The following is an 18,904-nucleotide window of genomic DNA, read 5'->3' on the forward strand; positions in this document are numbered from 1 at the left end:
AGAATAGGAGGAAGTGACGCAGTCATCTTTACGACAGCAGGATGCTAACAAACAGTGACAACCGAGACTATCTACTTGTTGCGTCTAACAACAGTTAAAACACAAGAAGAGTGTCAACAACACCTCAAAAATAAGCACCTTAACAGTAAAGGGGAAAGAAAGAGCCAGTTTATTGGACTGTCATACTGTTAAGTTAGTCTTGTGTAATACGTGCTATTAGCTGCAGCCTCAATCATCAGCCTCACCTCACTATTGATAATAGTTATCCAGGAGAAGTCGAAGGGGACATGAAGGTAGCTTCAGTTTCGTTGTAGCAGCTGAAACGCCGCTGTTTGCCATCAACAATAACGCACAGCGTGCAAGGATAACGGAGGAAATACTTCATATCGAGTTCACGAAGCTTGCGTTTGACAGGCTCAAAGCTCCGGCGCCCTCTCCATCAGGTCAGCACTGAAGTCAGGGTAGATGGAGATGCTAGACCCGTTGTACTCCAGCTTCTTTTTCATCCTGGCAAGGCGAAGGATTTTCACCTTATCCTGGAAGTTGAGAAGATTGACCATAATAGACCTGGGGCCTAGCTCTGTTGCTTTGCCGGACAGTCGGCGAGCGATGGGCCCTCTCAATGACAGGCGGAGTGGGGAAGTGGTCTCGCCCCAGAAGCTGTGAAATCAGCCGGGACATGAAACCAACAATATCACTGCCTTCAGCGGACTCTGGAACACCAACGAAGCGAGAGATTAGAGCGTCGTGATGACGAGAAACGTGGTTAAACAGATAAAAATGACGAGAATACACAAATCATATGAAAACATGGGGATTAACAGCAGCACATGTGATATATCAACCCGGTCTCACGGCAGTTCGTGAAATGGTCACTTTGTTTTTTTTATCTATTGATTCGTGTACCGGACACGATTGTCGTTTTTTTTTTTGTGGTGCTCAGCACGAAATGGGAATGGGAAGCATAATGGGAAGCATCTATACGGAGGTTGGGTTTAGAAGAACGGGGAAAGGACACGTCACACGCCGACACGACCCGCGGTCTCTGGGGGACACGCAACAACAACGGGACGATTGTGTTTAGGAAAAGAAGAACGGGGAAAGGAACCGTCAACCGTCGACAACGGGGAAATAAAAATCCACACGCGGGACGCGATCCCCAGTCTCCTGGGTGAAAGTCCTGTGTTGTTTGAACCATCCACCAACCTACGCGGATTTTCGGCTTTTCATACTACTCCCTACCGTTGTCGTGCCTTGATCACGAAATATGCCTCCCATGTAAATACATTACATTAAAATTCCTGCTCATCACCACGAAAAAACCCCCGACATAATCGTGTCCAGTACACGAAACAATACATTACATAACTTGAGCATTTCACGACCTGCTGTGAGACTGAGTTGGATATATTGATCTTAATACATTTTCTTAAGATATTACATAGAAACTGTATATACTATTTTATAGCATATCTCCTCCCTAACCAAACTCTCCTCTTTTATGTCTCCCAGGACGACAGTCGTCGCGGTAGCAGCCTTCCTGGATGCCTTTCAGAAGGTGGCCGACATGGCGACCAACAGCCGAGGTAGGCTGGAAACATGTCCGTCTGTGTGGATGTTTCCTTCTGTTCAGTGTCTCATCTTGTGTATATATCGGAAAAGTTTTCCTTTTTGGGTTAAGATTTCAAAGCTGTTTTCAAAGCGTTTTATGATCCAAAATCAACGCGTCGCCAAACTTTTGGCAGCCCACAAACAATGTTTTGTGGGCTGCTGACTCCATGAAAGTGTGTGTTGTTGCACAAGAGTTGTTTGGCAAGGCAAGCCAAGGAGATTAGGATTCCATATTAGGATTCCATTGGAATCGTTGCGGCCACCGTACGTCCAGGCGCTTGTTGTGTGTTGCAGGACTGGAGCTCAGTTAGTAGCGCTCTAAGGTTTGGCTTTATTTTACGTTGAAAAAGCCCGGTTAAACTGAACATCATCACGTGAAATAGGCATGTGACCCGTTTCAACTCCACCCCTCAAAGAATCAGAATCGAGAATCGATAAGAACCGGAATCGAAAGGAAGAATAGGAATTGGAATCAGAATTGTTCAAATCAAAATGATGCCCAACCCTACTTATAAACGCTCCACGCGGTGGTGTTGTCTGCCGTGCCACCGAAAGGTAGAGGGGGAGGATGACTATGTTTCTCTAGCTCAAGTCCGTGAGTTTATGGAACAACAGAAATGGTTTTATAAGTCTGTTGGACCAAGGGGAGTGTAACTATCACAGCTTCTTAAAGATAGAAAGATGATTGAAGCGAACAATAACAGATTGGACGAAATCACGAGAGAAGTAAGTGGATTACGCGAGAGCCTTCATTATACACAAAAGTGATCGTCAGCTAATACGGATCCTTTTAACCCTCCTGTTTTCCTCGGGTCGAAGTTTCTACATCAGAAATGTAAATGTATTTGCCCAAAAATAGCATGGGTTGTTCCATACAACACTCTACTCAAGTCAAATTAAGGATCAGATGATCACTTTCATAGAATTTTGGCCGTTTCGTAACAATTGATTGATGTTCCTTTTTTATTGCACTTTTTTTCACCGCCGACACCAACTTATTTTACACTTAATTTAGAAATTCATCAACTTTAAACCTCATTTATATAAGATGATACCCATTTATCATACCTGTAGTGCTCAAAAGCTGAAATTATGAGTTATTTTGACTACTAGTTAAAATCAGAGGAACATATTGAGAGAATCACAGACTCAAAAGTTTAGTCAGGATACTGTTTTGAGACGATTCCATTTTTTTCTCTCCAAATGCTAAAATTGAATTAAACACCCAGAATTAAATGAAAGTCGTGAACTGATCAATAATTATACTCAAAGAGCGTTTCTGTGGAACCATCCGTGTAATTTTTGTGCAGTTTGGTTGAAAGAAACCCACATTTTTGATATAGATACTTTGAGAAGAGTCCCGAACACTGACCATTACGCAAGCAATAATTTATTTAGAAAAATACGTTTCCAACCTTCATCAGGTCTAAGACCGAAACGTTGTATTTTTCTAAATAAATCATTGCTTGCGTAATAGTCAGTGTGCGGGACTCTTCTCTAAGCTTTTGATCTGCTACTTTTGATCATATCCTACGCACCTGCCCGACAAAAGAGGTGTGCAAATAAGCTTTCTTACGTTGCACTGATATAGATACTTTGAAAATGGGTCAAATCTGACCTGAGGACAACAGGAGGCTTAAAAGGTGTGTGTAAAAGTAGTTTTTTTAGTTGCTGCGCCACCTTGTTGCCTCCTCCGCCCTCTGTGAGACGGATGGATGGATGGATTCAGATGTGAACACTAACGACGGACTCGTTCTTTGTGATCCGGGGCCGTCAGTCACAGAAACGGCAGGAGGTCTCAGGGATCTGCGTTGTCGTCATGTTGGTGAAGCTGTTTGCACGTTTCATCTATCGGTTTGTACTTTTCCGTTATTGACAAATGATCAGCGGGGGGGGGGCTCTCTCGGGGCTTTAACTGGCACATGAATCGAGGTCGCTTCCTGGATTGAATAGATGAAGCAGGAAGTCTTGATGGTCAGCTCGGTTTGCTCGTGTGTTCTCTGCGTGTTTCTGTGTTGTTATTCCGGCACAGCGCTCACTGTTTATTCCTCTGGTTTTCTAGGAAACTGCCGTTTGTGGTGGGTTCTGTGTATTTTGTTTCGGGAAACTTTCTCTTTAAGGGTGTGTGTGCGCCTGTGTGTGTGTGTGTGTGTGTGTGTGTGTGTGTGTGTGTGTGTGTGTGTGTGTGTGTGTGTGTGTGTGTGTGTCTCCACAGTAGGATGTAGGCCAGCTTCCTGTCGAGGCGACTCACTGTCACAATGACAACAGTAGCCGAGGAAATAATCAGTCAACGCTGCAATGATTCTAGGGCTCTGGGTCACAGCCGCTCTGTAATTGACTCTGTGTGTGTGTATGTGTGTATGTATGTGTGTGTGTGTGGAAATAGCTGTTACACCTGGAGCAGAGCAGTGTGTACAATTATTGGTTTCTTTCAGCAACTGTTGGGACAATTCGAGGTTTGTGGAGCCACACCCAAATCCTCTTCAGAACACGAGACAAAATAGGAGTTTACTTGCAAAATGTAACGTGTGCAAAATGATCAGTTTTCTCGATTGCATTGTTTTGTGACCTGCGATTTAAAATGTTATTAATTGCAACTCTGTAGAACATAAGCATATTGTTTTGCATGCTTGGATATTTTGGAGGAAAACGAATAAAACATGTTAATGTAGATAAACGTTTTACCGATTCATTCTGTATCAGCATTATTTCTATATATAATGTAATGATGTATATAACTTTCCAGCTACTTTAATTAACATGGTGAAAATATGATCCCATCTGCATTACGTTTCCCTCAATACATATATGCTGTTGCAAGCATTAGCTCCTCCCTCCTCTGACCCATGGAGTCAAACCGTACTTGCTACTTTTTGCTGATTTTTAAAACAATAGTCCAACAAAAATGAGAGAAAAAACGGAGACTCAGCTCTAACAAATAGGTTGGCTAACGTTAGCTAATCTCCCTCTTCTCATGTCTGATGAACAATAAGTTACGAGAGTGAGAAGCACAAGGCACTGTGAGCTAAGGTTACGTACCGAGTAACGTTAGTACAGGGGGGGGGAGTGACAGGCTGCGGCTGGAAATCGGATGAAGGATGGGAAATAGCTTTAACATGACTTTAAAATCGACATCCACCGAGCCAAAACGCTAATGTTATCAATAGTGAGCTCGTTCTGGAAAAGTAAGAAACAGATGGAAGTGGGGATGGAGATAGGGGAGGGGGGAGGAAAGTGTGTGACATTTTATGCCAATACAGATAAAAAGGCAGATTAGAAGGCGTCGGAAAGAGACGCTGATGTGCAATAGAGGAATAAATGGCAAATGGGAGAGAGGAAGAGCAGGTAGAGGAGAAGGACAGAGGGCAGATGGTGAGAGAGAAAGAGAGAGAGAGATAGAGGGAGAGAGGGGGAGATGATGGATGGATGGAGGGGGGAGGGAGGCTGTTGGCTGTCATGTCCAGTCAGCTGCTGCTGGTGCTCATGGCAACAAGATAGAAATCACTGCAGGATTCAGTCCCAGAAAAAGAACCAATATCTTATCTTAACTCATATTATCTTATTTCTTCTTATCTTATTTCCGATTATTTTATGTTATCTTATTTCATCGTATCTTTTTATATTTTATCATATCTTATGTCATCTTATTTCATCTTACATTATTTCATCTAATCCTATCTTAATGCTCAAATGGAGGCCAAGGCCTTTTTAACTAATGATTGTCACTTTGCCATTAAATGATCATTCTGTAGATGAAGTGATTCATCACTCAGAAAAATAATCAATACACTTTTATAATATATGTGAAATTCAACCCAAACGTGTTAACATGTAAAAAAAATTTTTTCTCTCTCTCACTTAAACACAAATGACAAAAAGTAAAAAAAGGCAAAAACCCTCCAGGTAGGTTTATTTCTAACTATATTCATGTATTTTATGTAGGGCTGGACGATTAATCGAAAATGTATCGGCATCGAAATTCCTAATAAAATCGAAATGATAAATAATAATGAGCTCGATCATTTTTAAATGGAGATTATCGCGGCCGGAAAAATTTCCATTTTATTTATTGTTTTTAATTGTGTTTGGTTTTTATTCCAGTGCATTGTTTTGTTAACAGAGACTGAGAGTCCATTTTATTTATTGTTTTTGGTTGTTTTGTTAAATTTATTGTGAATGTTTAAAATGTCTTCCAGTTCCCATGTTAAATATTCTTTAGAAATTTAAAAAAAAGTCTATTGATCTTTGAAAAAGTGTACCTGCATTATTATGCCATTTTCGTTATTTTAACCCCAGCGGTGTCCGTCGTATGGAAACATTTTGGCTTCAGAAAAGATGATTTAGAACAACGTGATTAATTATCGTTCTTTTATCGTTATCGAGGTAAAATGTGCAATGAATCGTGATTTTATGATTCTATGTCATATCGTGCAGCGTTTCAGCACATTCAGGAAGTGCCATGTGCTCAGTGCTGTAGTTTTATGTATCCTATTGATTTAGTATTAGAGCACTGCAGAATGTTTTGTTTTTGAAGCTTACGGATACAGTATTAGGGGACCACTAAGGCCTATATAAAAGAGACTTCAGATACAGTATTAGGGGACCATTAAGGCCTATATAAAAGAGACTTCAGATACAGTATTAGGGGACCACTAAGGCCTATATAAAAGAGACTTCAGATACAGTATTAGGGGACCATTAAGGTCTATATAAAAGAGACTTCAGATACAGTATTAGGGGACCACTAAGGTCTATATAAAAGAGACTTCAGATACAGTATTAGGGGACCACTAAGGCCTATATAAAAGAGACTTCAGATACAGTATTAGGGGACCACTAAGGCCTATATAAAAGAGACTTCAGATACAGTATTAGGGGACCATTAAGGCCTATATAAAAGAGACTTCAGATACAGTATTAGGGGACCACTACGGCCTATATAAAAGAGACTTCAGATACAGTATTAGGGGACCATTAAGGCCTATATAAAAGAGACTTCAGATACAGTATTAGGGGACCATTAAGGCCTATATAAAAGAGACTTCAGATACAGTATTAGGGGACCATTAAGGTCTATATAAAAGAGACTTCAGATACAGTATTAGGGGACCACTAAGGTCTATATAAAAGAGACTTCAGATACAGTATTAGGGGACCACTAAGGCCTATATAAAAGAGACTTCAGATACAGTATTAGGGGACCACTAAGGTCTATATAAAAGAGACTTCAGATACAGTATTAGGGGACCACTAAGGCCTATATAAAAGCATCCAAAAAGCAGCATGTCATAGGACCTTTAAGTTACCAGCTAACGCTAGCGGTAGCTAGCTAGCTTGGTTTTCAAAATGAATCTAGTTGTACTCTTGCAATGTGTGACCCTGCAAGATCCCCAAGGTCTTTACAAATGATGACAGTCTTTAACGTTAGATGTGAGATTATTGTCTTTAGATGTGAGCGCGGCTTACAACGTACACTAATATCACACAATATAACATATTTGATTTTGTCGGAATGTGAAGACGGGAAAAAGACTGACTCGGACTGAGTATTATGACCACCTTACACCAAACGATTCAGACGACGGGAGCGCTCCCCAACTCAAGACTCCTGATTTCATTCCTGTCTGCGTCAGTGGAATCTCTCGAAAAGTCGTTTGGTATAAGGTCGGCATAAGTTTACCAGATAGTACGCGACTGTCCTGCTATTTTTACAAACGTGAACTCACCACAGACCCTTGCCTTGTTCACAGACTGGCGCTGCTGAGAGTGAATAGGGGGAACACCGGAATGGATACTTCCGTTATTTTTTTAAACGAACGGGAAACACTGATGCATGAAATACGTGGAATGCATACAAATTACAGCACATTCCTTTTTCGTGGCTATATGTACGTGTATGTCATGTTCATGAGAGCAACTTGCCTTGAGCAAAACACTGAACCCCAAGTTGCTCCCGGTGGGCAGACCAGCACCGTGCCTGGCAGTCCATTTACCATTTCATATAAATCATTGATAGTTATAGCCCTAGTCTTATGTAAATGTTTGTTTTCTATTGTCTCACCTTAAAAAAAGTCTTGGAATTCCATTAAAAAATTTACCTGCAGGAAACTGAAGTGGACCCTTGATATATTCCCAGGTTAGTCATGTGCTGTCACAGCTTCTGTATCCCATCAACAGCCTAAATGCTGTAACAGCTCTAAAGAGCTAGCTTATGAGCCACAAAAGGCTTGTAAAGGCCAGATGTTGTTTTTGGGGTTAAAACATTCCCACCATGTTGCGGTGAATCTGTGTGAGCAGAGCACATGGAGCTGATATGAAGCTGCGGGATAAATCCTCCTGCTGATCCTCCTCAGTTGCAAATGATAACGCTTGAACTGCCGTCCTGCACTCTTTCAGCTCCCAGTAAGGGCATATACCAGCATCATCTAGAGCTACAGCAGCATACTCTAACATTTATCGACCATAACTCCTCTAAAACTGTGACACAAACTGTATTTATTCACGTGTGATGGTTAAACATCTCACTCCAAAACCATAATTCTGCAGCTCTAACCGCCTCCGACTCTTATGGTTTCTGTCTTTCTTTCATCTTTCCACCAGATGTTGAACTGTGCTACAGTTTTAGAGATGTTTCGCTCCCATTCAGCCACATTTGTTCCTGATAAATGACATTGTTCCAATCTATTTTGGTACGTTGATTGGCACTACAGTACCCATAAGTCTCAGCAGCTGCAACTCAAAGCTGTAAGTAATAATTCACCACATCCACAAAATGCTTGTGTACTCCAAATCCGATCCAAAGCCACTCCTCCATTAGTGGTACGGAAAAAACTAAACTTGTTCAGATGACATGACACATAGCTTTTACTAAGTGTTGTTAACTGAGCAAAAAAAGACTGTACTATATATACTGTAGTGAAGTGTGTGTGTTTGTGTGTGTGTGTGTGTTAGAGCTGGGCGATATGGCAAAAATAATCTGATGTTTTTGACAAAATACCTCAATGTCGATATTGTAGTGTGACTATTGATGCTTTCACAAAATATTAACACAGTGAGTTTTGATAAATAATCACCAATAATGTGGATACAATGACTGAGTGGGCAAAGGCAAATCATAGAAAAGCTAGAACAGTCTAGTAAGTTCAGAAAATGACATCACTTTACTGTAATGCAGCCTCTAAAACCAGGAAAAGACAACGCTTGTGTCATATCACGATAGTACGATATCCAAAATTTAAGACGATATCTAGTCTCATATATCATGTTGATAGAATATTGATATATTGCCCAGTGTGTGTGTGTGTGTGTGTGTGTGTGTGTGTGTGTGTGTGTGTGTGTGTGTGTGTGTGTGTGTGTGTGTGTGTGTATGTATGGGGCTCCCAGATGGCCTCCTTTGGCAGCCCGTCATTTAGTGATATCATCTCAGTCGAAGGTAAGTGATGTCATATCTGCAGAGTCCATGTGGCAGCGTTTTTAAGATTTTCGTCAAGGTCAGAAAGACATAAAGATGGAGATACATGTTTAGCTGTTTCTAAATCACTTGAAGTGAAAGGAAACCCTGTTGCAGTCTTTCTTACACACATACTGTGTATAAATACTGTAAACCTCCCACTCTGCGGACTACCATGAAGCAACCTGTTTTTGGTCACTTTTTTGAAACGTTTTTGTCACTTACTTTAACGCTTTTATTCATACATGGTTAATAAACCTAATTTATATGACATTATACCTCATGTTTGAGTTAAAACAAAGCAGACTGTGGGTATGTCAAAGCTTAGTCAGGGTACTGTTGAAACCATTTTTTTTTTTTTTTTCAACACCCAAAATGCAATGAAAGTAATCATTCGTTTTACCTGCGAAGAATCGGACTGATCTCATGAAGTGGCGTATGTATGACACGCCAATTGGTATGCCATTTTTGGCGCGTTATCAAGACGCATACTCGCTTTTTAGCATGTTTATCAACGCCGTTTGGCCTCCGTTGACTTACGCGTGTGAATTTACGCCATAGCGAGTAGTATGACAGGGCCGAAAATCCGCGTAGGGAGGCTGGTCGGGGGGGTGGATGGGTCAAACAAAGGACTTTCACCCAGGAGACCGGGGATCGTGTCCCGCGTCTGACGTTTCCTTCGTGTCCCGTGTGTCACCTAAACTTAACCGTCGTTTTCTTCTTTTCCTAAACCCAACCCGCGTGTGACGTTTCCTAAACTCAACCGTCGCTTTCTTCTCGCGATTACACGCCAAGTGGCGTGTATCTTTACGTCCGCTGTATACAGCGTAGACATACACGCGGATAACTCAAAATGCGTACGGATAACACGCCACTTGGCTTAAAGTGGGCGTGTATGTTTACGCGTAGACATGGTGTCATGTTGGAAGAATGTTGTATGGTTTCCAGAGAGCATACATCCATGCATTCATGTTATTTTTGGGCAATTTGGTTTAAATAAACCCATATTTCTGATATAAAAAAACTTTGAAAACGGGTCAAATTTGACCCGAGGACAACAGGAGGGTTAAGCCATTATTTATTGTACACTTACATACCTGAGTCGGTCAAATATAATTCTCCAGCCGACCTAAACGATGGCGTCAGCCAGCCGAGGGTTCTGGGAGATTTGTAACGCACTCAAAGCCTCTCTTACGGGGTCACATGTAAACTTAGTAAAGAATTATGAGATGTAGTGAACATCCCTCTTCCTCGCAAAGACTGCGTTCACGTCACATGGTCGATTAATACATTAGAAGCTCTCATCTCTCCTCTTTTTTTCTTAACCTCTTTCATTTTCATCATGCTTGTTATCTTTGCTGTATTATGTCATGAAATTAATGCTCACGGCTCCACGTTACTGCAAACCACTCGCACACGAGCAATGTGCTCGCATACTTCAGGGTCCAGTAGGAAACCGGAGCTTCGCTGTCAGTTTCTGCTTTACTTAACACCGTCTCCCATTTCCTTCTGAGCCACACACAGAGCCCTTTACTCAACATCCACGTTGATCAGAAGCAGTAGCCGTGTTTTAAATGTTTTACATGGTTTTGCATTCAGCTGTCTCTCCTCTGTGGGAGTTTGCAGTGGCAGCAGGAGCAAAAAGAAGTTTCACAAGCAGCAAGCAGTAATGGAGAGATCTGGGGTCAGAAGTGGCAGCACACTGTTGGTATTTCTGTGACCTGCACGTTAATTTAATAAGAGACAGAGAAAATAACTAAAAGATGGGGGGGGGGGGAAACTTGATCATAGATCAAATTAAACCTGTGAGGATCAATAATTAATAGGGTTCAGGACCAGATCATGAAATATCTGTGGAATCAAAAACTATTGCTTAAATTAGCGTGAACTTGGACTTTTACCCAGTTTATTCATATATTATTTGTTAATTTTATGTATATTCACATGTTGATGTGACTAATGTCCTTTGCACCAGACAGAAAAAAATATATATATATATATATATATATATATATATAAACTAGGAGGAAAAATCTGTGGTAGAAGTCTAAGTGTAACTTTGATATTTTTTAACCTGGACCATATTTTCCCATGTTTTTGTGTCTAATGGCGCTTACCCAGTTCTAGTACCAGCTCTACTCAGCTCGTTTCGACTTGACTAGGCCGCGGTGTCCCGTCCTCCTTTTTCCATTGCAGATTTAGTACCGCCTCATGTGTGAGGCGAGCGTGGCCCCAAAATCGCTATCTAACCCTCCATTTAAATAATCCCGACAATCACCGCTCTGGTTTAGTTCACATAGAACCTTAATTCATCCATTTACGTAAATGTGAACATATGCTGGCTCTATACACGCTAAAGGTATTGTTTATTTCATTGGAGTCTGGTGAGTTTTGCAATGGCTCTTTCTGTTTCTGGTTAAACAAATAGGTCTATCTGTGTAGGGATCCTTTCCATAATGTTGTCAGAGCGTTCTTGCTCAATACTGGACTAATTTTAAAGATTTTTGTTTACATGAGTCACTTAGACACCAATGCATGGGAAAATAGCATCCAGTTTGAAAAAAATCTGAAATTACCCATGTAGTTAAAGGACAAATCCGGCGCAAAATGAACCTAGGGGTTAATAACACGTGTACCGAGTCAACTGGGATATGGGATATGTTTTCATGCTAATCGAATGTGACCAGTTTTAGCGCAAACCGCTAATTAGCTTATAACGCTAGTCGTCGGGGCACGGGTAAAAAATACAAATGTGTTATTAACCCTTAGGTTACTTTACCAACATTAAATTCATTTCACAGTTCAGAAACCTCGTTTAAAATCAGATCAAAGGAGCCAGAAACAGTCAGGTGAAAAGCAAATGTTGTAGCTGGATCAGATTTTAATCAGCAGTCATCACAGGAAAAGTTCTACGAAGTGGGATGATGTCAGGAGTGTGAAGTGACTGTGAAACCAAACTCCCAGTACTTCTGATCCAGCTCCAAAACTCGAGCTAGTCTAGTCTCGTCAGTCTCATATATCCTCCGCTGGGTGGTTTCTGCACCACCGAGGTCAAACATTCACAAACCCAGCTCATGACATGTAACTAATTATAACCGCACTAGCTATTTTGATATATTACTGTTGCTGCTATAGCCTGCCTGCTAACTCGGAGGACTCTGGGAAATCAGAAGAACACACCTTTGAATGCTTGGACACTTCTCAACCATGTTTTTTTGATTTAGAATATTTTTCTGTGGATGACCGTTCAAATGTAGAGACATTTCCAGTAGTACAGATAATGGTGCTTTTGCATGATTCATTCAGTTTTACAGATCTGTCGATTAAATCAAATCACTGTTAGGTGACGCTACGCCGGTGTTGCAAATGCGTTTGATGGATCCAAACAATAGTGTGACCAATCTCATTTAAAAAATGCTTAGACAATTATTTAATAATTGTTACAGGCCTTCGCCACAGCAACCATAAACAACACTGTCTCTAGCCGTTTGCTGCTTCCTGTTTGGTGCTGGAGGGAGCGCGCTCATTGGTTGTTGACAATGATCACATGATTTAACGTCACTACCAAGACTTAAAACGGTTATACTTTACTTGAAGGTATCGACATAAGAGTGACATGACACGGTCATGAACGTATCCTAAACATTATAAACGGGTCATAAACGTTTATGACATAACGCTTCTTTTAGTAAGTGTCATTCGGTTTTTGTCATGACAAGTTAGGGTTAGAGTTAGGGTTCATGTGTCATGACTGTGTCATGTGTTCATGACAGTGTCATGTCACTCCTATGTAGATACCTTCAAGTAAAGTGTAACCCTTAAAAGTTACGATCATATCAAACACGTTTGATTTTGTCGGACCGTGAAGACTGGGAAAAAGACTGACTGGGACTGAGTTTTACGACCACCTTACATCAAACGATTGAGACGACGGGAGCGCCCCCCAACTCTAGCAAGACTCTCAGGATTTCATTCAGATATTGGGAATTAGTCTGCGGCAGTTCGACAGTGCGACAGAATCGCTTGAAAAGTCGTTTGGTGTAAGATCGGCATTAGTCGACTAAGAATTTCTTTAGTCAAGGACGGCCCTAGTTTCTGCAGAACTCATTGTGGCTAAAGGTGAAACTGATCATAAGTCAGTTTTTATAAACAAGTCTCCAGGTGTTTCTCGTCACATTGTGCTGTTTTATGTTAGAGCAGAACTGGACTGCAGCAGCAGCAGTAGTGTGGGGTCTTAAAGGGCCTCATTATGGTATGGAATTGCCACGGCAAGAGCAGCCGCTGCCTGGTTTGACGTCACAGAGAATGTGATCCTCTGTAAGAAGCGCTCGCAGGCAGGCACGCACACACACACACACACACACACACACACACACACACACACACACACACACACACACACACACACACACACACACGTAGAACATATGGAGTGAATGCAGACAACCATGTAGACTTACTGTACATCCAATTAATGGAGACATTATTCTACTGGGACAGTTTATCCACCTGTGTTGGACCTGTTCACACTTGGCTGGGCCAATTTTTCATCACTGTCAATGTGTATGACGTTTGGAGCGGTGCTTAAACTGGGCCAGCGCTCAGCTGCTTGAGTGGACGTTAGATTTCCATCACTCTGAGGACTGTTACCTTTTTAGTGCCAACACTTTTATAAGGAATGCAGATGCAGGAATAGAAAAGCTACTAGCAGGAATGTAGATTTCTGCTAACACCTACACTGCAAACCTTTTGATGTAAATTCACAGCTAGAATCTCACACTCATAGAATCTCTCATACTGTAAATGGCAATGCATTCTGGGAGAAAATAATAATATTAAAGCATTATCTGCGAATGTTACAATTACAAGTATTTACTGTTAATACCAATGCATCTTGGGAAAATAAAGGAAAAGGCAAGAATTACACAGCAGCTAGTATGTTACTGTAAATTCCAATAACACAGTAAGAAACTGTCTATTTACCGTAAAGTAGTGCTAATTGATGATCTTTAATTACTCCAGTAAATCAGACCATTGAACTGGGATAATGTGCTAATCTTCAGTCAGAGTAAAAACAAGAAGAACATTTTTTTTTTTTTACCTGGAAATTACAAAAAAATTTAATTTTTTATTGCCAGAAACTAATCAAAAATATCCTAATTTATGATAATGTATTACTATACCAGACCATTGAACTGGGATAATCTTCTCATAGTCTTGTGCCTCTATTTTTCTCCCGTCTGCACACAGTACCTTAACAAGAATATAGTGTGTGTGTGTGTGTGTGTGTGTGTGTGTGTGTGTGTGTGTGAGCCAGAGGGTGTGTTTGAATTATTAACTAGGGTCGCCCAGTGGGTGAAGCTGTGTGTTCTTTTCATCCCCTGTACAAACGGCTGCTAATTAGTTATGAAGCCCACCCGTCTGAGGGAGCATGAGAGAGAATAATTAAGCGCTCCCTCTGCAGGCCTGGACCCGATTTTTCGATTTACAACTTCTTCTTTTTTTTTTATTTATATAGAGACAGCCAGTAGATAGCAGAAGGATACTTTGCAACAACCGTTGAAAGATTCTCAGCGTTTACAGGTGCAATTGAATGCACCATTAGTTTAACGAGGTGCACATGAAGGCACCCATGGAGTGCCTTCGGAGCCCACATGCTTTACCTCTGTTGTTTGTTTCCAAAACTCACTCATTGGAAAGGCAACATTTTGCCAAAACGGTGACTTCATGGAAGCTACCGCTAAGCTAACATTATCCTGTGTCTTTAGCTGCATGCTACCAGCAGGTAAGCTAAGCTGTGTCTGTTTTTTGACACGCCCAAGTAGCGGGTGTGAAGAAAGAAAGAAGTACTGTAAGAATTGCCGATCCTGCTTTTGATTTTGATAGTTGAAGGGTCATTTCGATTGATTTTCGATTTAAAATCAAAATCGTCACAACCCTAAAAGTTTGTGTTATCATCCAAAGAAAAAATCTTTTGGGTCTTTATTTTCACGCTTTTTTTGAGAAAAATGGTTGTAAAATCAGAGTCCGTTCTGAAAATGAAAGAGATGGAGAGAACAAGAAGTAAAGGTAGGGATGGGCAATATACTGTATCAATATTATATCAACATCGATATGAGGCTAGATATCGTCTCAAATTGTGGATGTAGTAATATGACACAAGTGTATTTTTAAAGGCTGCATAACAGTTAAGTGATGTCATTTTCTGAACATACCAGACTTACTAGCTGTTCTATTTGCCTTTACCGACTTAGTCATTATATTCACATTATTGGGTATTATCTATCACACCTCTCATTGTGTTAACATTTTGTAAAAGCACCAATAGTCAACCTTACAATATTGCCGCATTATTGACATTTATTGATTTATTTGGTCAAAAATATCGTGACATTTGATTTTTCTCCATATCGCCCAGCTCTAAGTAAAGGATGAGAAGATAAATGTTGATTACTCTGAAGTAAAGTGAAAAAGAGGAAACCCAGCCCCAGTGGCCTGAGACTCCGAGTGTCTGTCCGTCCTGATAGTGTTGGTGGTGTTTGTGGTGGAGGCTACCAGCAAGAGGTCAGAGCCATTATGTAAAGGTTGAGCGGCTGATAAATTAACTACACGGTCACGCTGCAGCGATGAACTCTCTGCTTTACTCTGTCCGTTTCATACACCTTCACTTTATTCCTCCGGCTACATGTGTGGTTTTACACTTTGTGGTGTTAGCCCCTCTTACATGTATCTGACACTCCGCTAATTCATATATAATTTTAAAGTGGCCAAATTGTGCTCATTTTCAGGTTCATAATTGTAATTTGGGATTGTATCACAATAGGTTTACATGGTTTAATTAAAAAAAAAAACCATATTTTTGTTGTACTGCACATTGCTGCAGCTCCTCTTTTCACACTGTGTTCAGGTCTCTGTTTTAGCTACAGAGTGAGACCTCTTAACTTCTGTAACATCTTTGTTGTCAGTCGCACATGTGCAGTAGCTAGGTAAGGATTACATGAGCTAGCTATCTGTTTGTCCAACTTTGGCCTGTACAAGGCAGGATTAGCTGGGAGACTTCTTCTAAACGAGGGCGAACTTCCATCTTTGCGTGGAATACATTCGGAAAACCGTATCTCACTCAAAACAGCATGGAGGTTTTTTTTCAAAGTTTGTATGCGTGTGGAAGCACCAGAGACACAAAATAACACCCCAAATCCCAGAAAAAGTGATTTTTTTCATAATATGGGCACTTTAATGTTATATTGAATCAAATGACTACAGTGCATGTAACATAGCAGCCAGCTAAGTGAAGGTGGAGGAGACCAAACCAGAGGTAAAGGAGATTACAGATTGAACTTACATTCATGGATCACAACAACTCGTGAGAGGGTAGAGTTCTTCTGCCCCCAGATATACAGAAAAATCAGTTAGGGCAACTTTAAAAACCTTTGATATGCTAAGATGTGTTAGCTGAGATGATGAGAACATTGCCGAACCGCTAGGTTAGGGGCTTCATGCTAACACTTGGATGGAAACAATCACTTTCATATATTAGCTGCTGTGCTAATACTCCGTCAGCTTGCTTTACATAGCAAGAAAAATTTAAAAAAGGATCGTAGAATGACCATATAAGCAGTTCAACGTAGCTTTAAAAATGTGAATAGTTTTCTTTCTTAGACATAGAGAGAGAGGAAACACCCTTTGTCTGGTGTGTGTGTGTGTGTGTGTGTAACAATAACTAGAACTTGGTGCCTGGGCTGTGATAGTAAAATACTTTGTGTGTGTGTGTGTGTGTGTGTCTGTCGATGGGAGGATCAAAGTGTGTCTGGTTTTTAACAGACAGCCAATCACAGATGAGAAAGAACTGCCTGAACAAGCTTTTGGTAATGAACCCACACCTGAGTACACTAACAAAACCACTACTGTCACATAGACCTCCCACACAGTTCATTACTGACACAACACACATACACAAAGCTACAGTATCATTAGATTATCATGCTCAGCATCACCAAACAGAAATAACTTCTATAATTAAAGATAGTATAATAGTAAGGCCTGCGGTTCTTTCAAATCGTTTAATTCTGGGTTTTTTTTCTTCTTTGACATTTTCACTCTCTTTGTATGTTTTGCAGAGTTGAACTTGGTGACTTTAGACGCTACTTGTTAAAAATGGAAAAAGACTTGCAACTCAACTTTGACTTTAAGACCGACTCCTAACTTCGCGTGGAGCCAAATGTACAGTAAACATGATGCACACACATACAAAAGCACGCTCCATTTCCCCACACACAAACTGGTGTTTATAAGACTCATGAAGTCTTTATGTAACACAGAGTTTGAAATGTGACCCTACACACATTTCCACTTGAGTCTTTTGACATGGGAGGAGTTGATATCTAGGGCTGCGTACCGAACTTTGATACTTTTTAGGCACCGACTAGTGTTTGTGGGGAAAAAAGACGGTGCTCTTTGTTAGGGGGCATGAACAAATCGAAAAGGCATCAAGGAAAAACCCATGGTATCAAGGAAAAACCCAAGGTATCTGTCTTAAGAAAAATGTAAAATGCCTTTAATACATCTGGCCCTTTCTCAATAGAATCAGGTTAAAAACAACTGCAACTCGTTTCGGCGTTTTAAATGTGATTCTATTAAGAATGTGCCAGATGTATTAAAGGCATTTTACATTTTTTCTTAAGACAGGTGCCATGGGTTTTTCCTTAATGCCTTTTTCCTTGGATAAGCAAGTACCAAGATCTAATAATGCTGGTGATTGGCTGTCTACACGTCATAGAGGCAGGTGTGTGTCGTATTTTGAGAGACTTGACTACAGTGTGCGTCACACAGGTGTTAAGCAGCTGAAATAAAAGATTTATACCGTAATACTGTAACTGGATTTTTATGAAATTGGCATCGAGAAAGGTATCGTTCATGAACCAGTATCAAAGTCACGGTATTGATATCGCCACAGGTATCGAAGATTTTTGAATGAGACCCAACTCTATTGATATCCTCCCCAAGCCCAAAGATTTAGCACAAAGGACAATTCCGGCGCAAAGTGAACCTAGGGGTTAATAACACATGGGTACCGAGTCGACCGTTCTCTGAGATATGTTTTCATGCTAATCGAATGTGACCAGTTTTAGCGCGAACGCTAATTAGCTTATAAAGCTAGTCGTCGGGGCCACGCGATAGTAAAAAGAAATCGCTATTATAAGTTTGGGGTCCCCTGCTGGAGCTGCTACTCGCGACCCGACCCCGGATAAGCGGATGAAGATGGATGGATGGATATTTCTATACCACTAACAAGGCTCAAAATAGCACCACATTTTAACTGTAGCATAATGAGGGTCCCTACATGTAAACTGAAGCATTGAGAACTTTGTAAGTGTACAGACAGTTTATAAAAAGATAGTTTAGAAAGACAGTAGCGTTCACGTATATAGGCAGGCGCCATCTTGGGAAAACAGTCATGACCAGACGAACGACGAACGCTGTGCAACCAGTAACCAGTAACATAGCTCAAGCACTGCGTTCGTCGTTCGACTCATCGGTTTACATGTAGGGACCCTCATCATGCTACCGTGGAAGTGTGGTGCTATTTTGAGCCTTGTTAGTGGTATAGAAATAGCGATTTCTTTTTACTTTCGCGTGGTCCCGACGACTAGCGTTATTAGCTAATTAGCGGTTTGCGCTAAAACTGATTAGCATTAACATTATTAGCATGAAAACATATCCCAGAGAACAGTCGACACATGTGTTCTTAACCCCTAGGTTCATTTTGCGCCGGAATTGTCCTTTTAAGTGTTTTTTTTGTCTTTGTGATGTTTGAAAATGACTCATTTTAATCTACAGCCTTAT

The 18,904-nt window shown here is 40.8% G+C and overlaps 1 protein-coding gene across 1 annotated transcript in view; it reads left to right on the top strand.

Moving 5' to 3' along the window:
- Positions 1-18,904, top strand: part of LOC144528692 (protein MTSS 1-like) — a 77,210-nt gene that overhangs the window by 17,916 nt on the left and 40,390 nt on the right. The window contains exon 3 of the mRNA XM_078267458.1: positions 1,513-1,586. Within this exon, the coding sequence (XP_078123584.1) occupies positions 1,513-1,586 (74 nt within the window). The remainder of the gene's footprint in view (positions 1-1,512; positions 1,587-18,904) is intronic.

The sequence above is a fragment of the Sander vitreus genome, chromosome 14 (genome assembly GCF_031162955.1).
Source record: "Sander vitreus isolate 19-12246 chromosome 14, sanVit1, whole genome shotgun sequence".
Taxonomy (NCBI): Eukaryota; Metazoa; Chordata; class Actinopteri; order Perciformes; family Percidae; genus Sander; species Sander vitreus.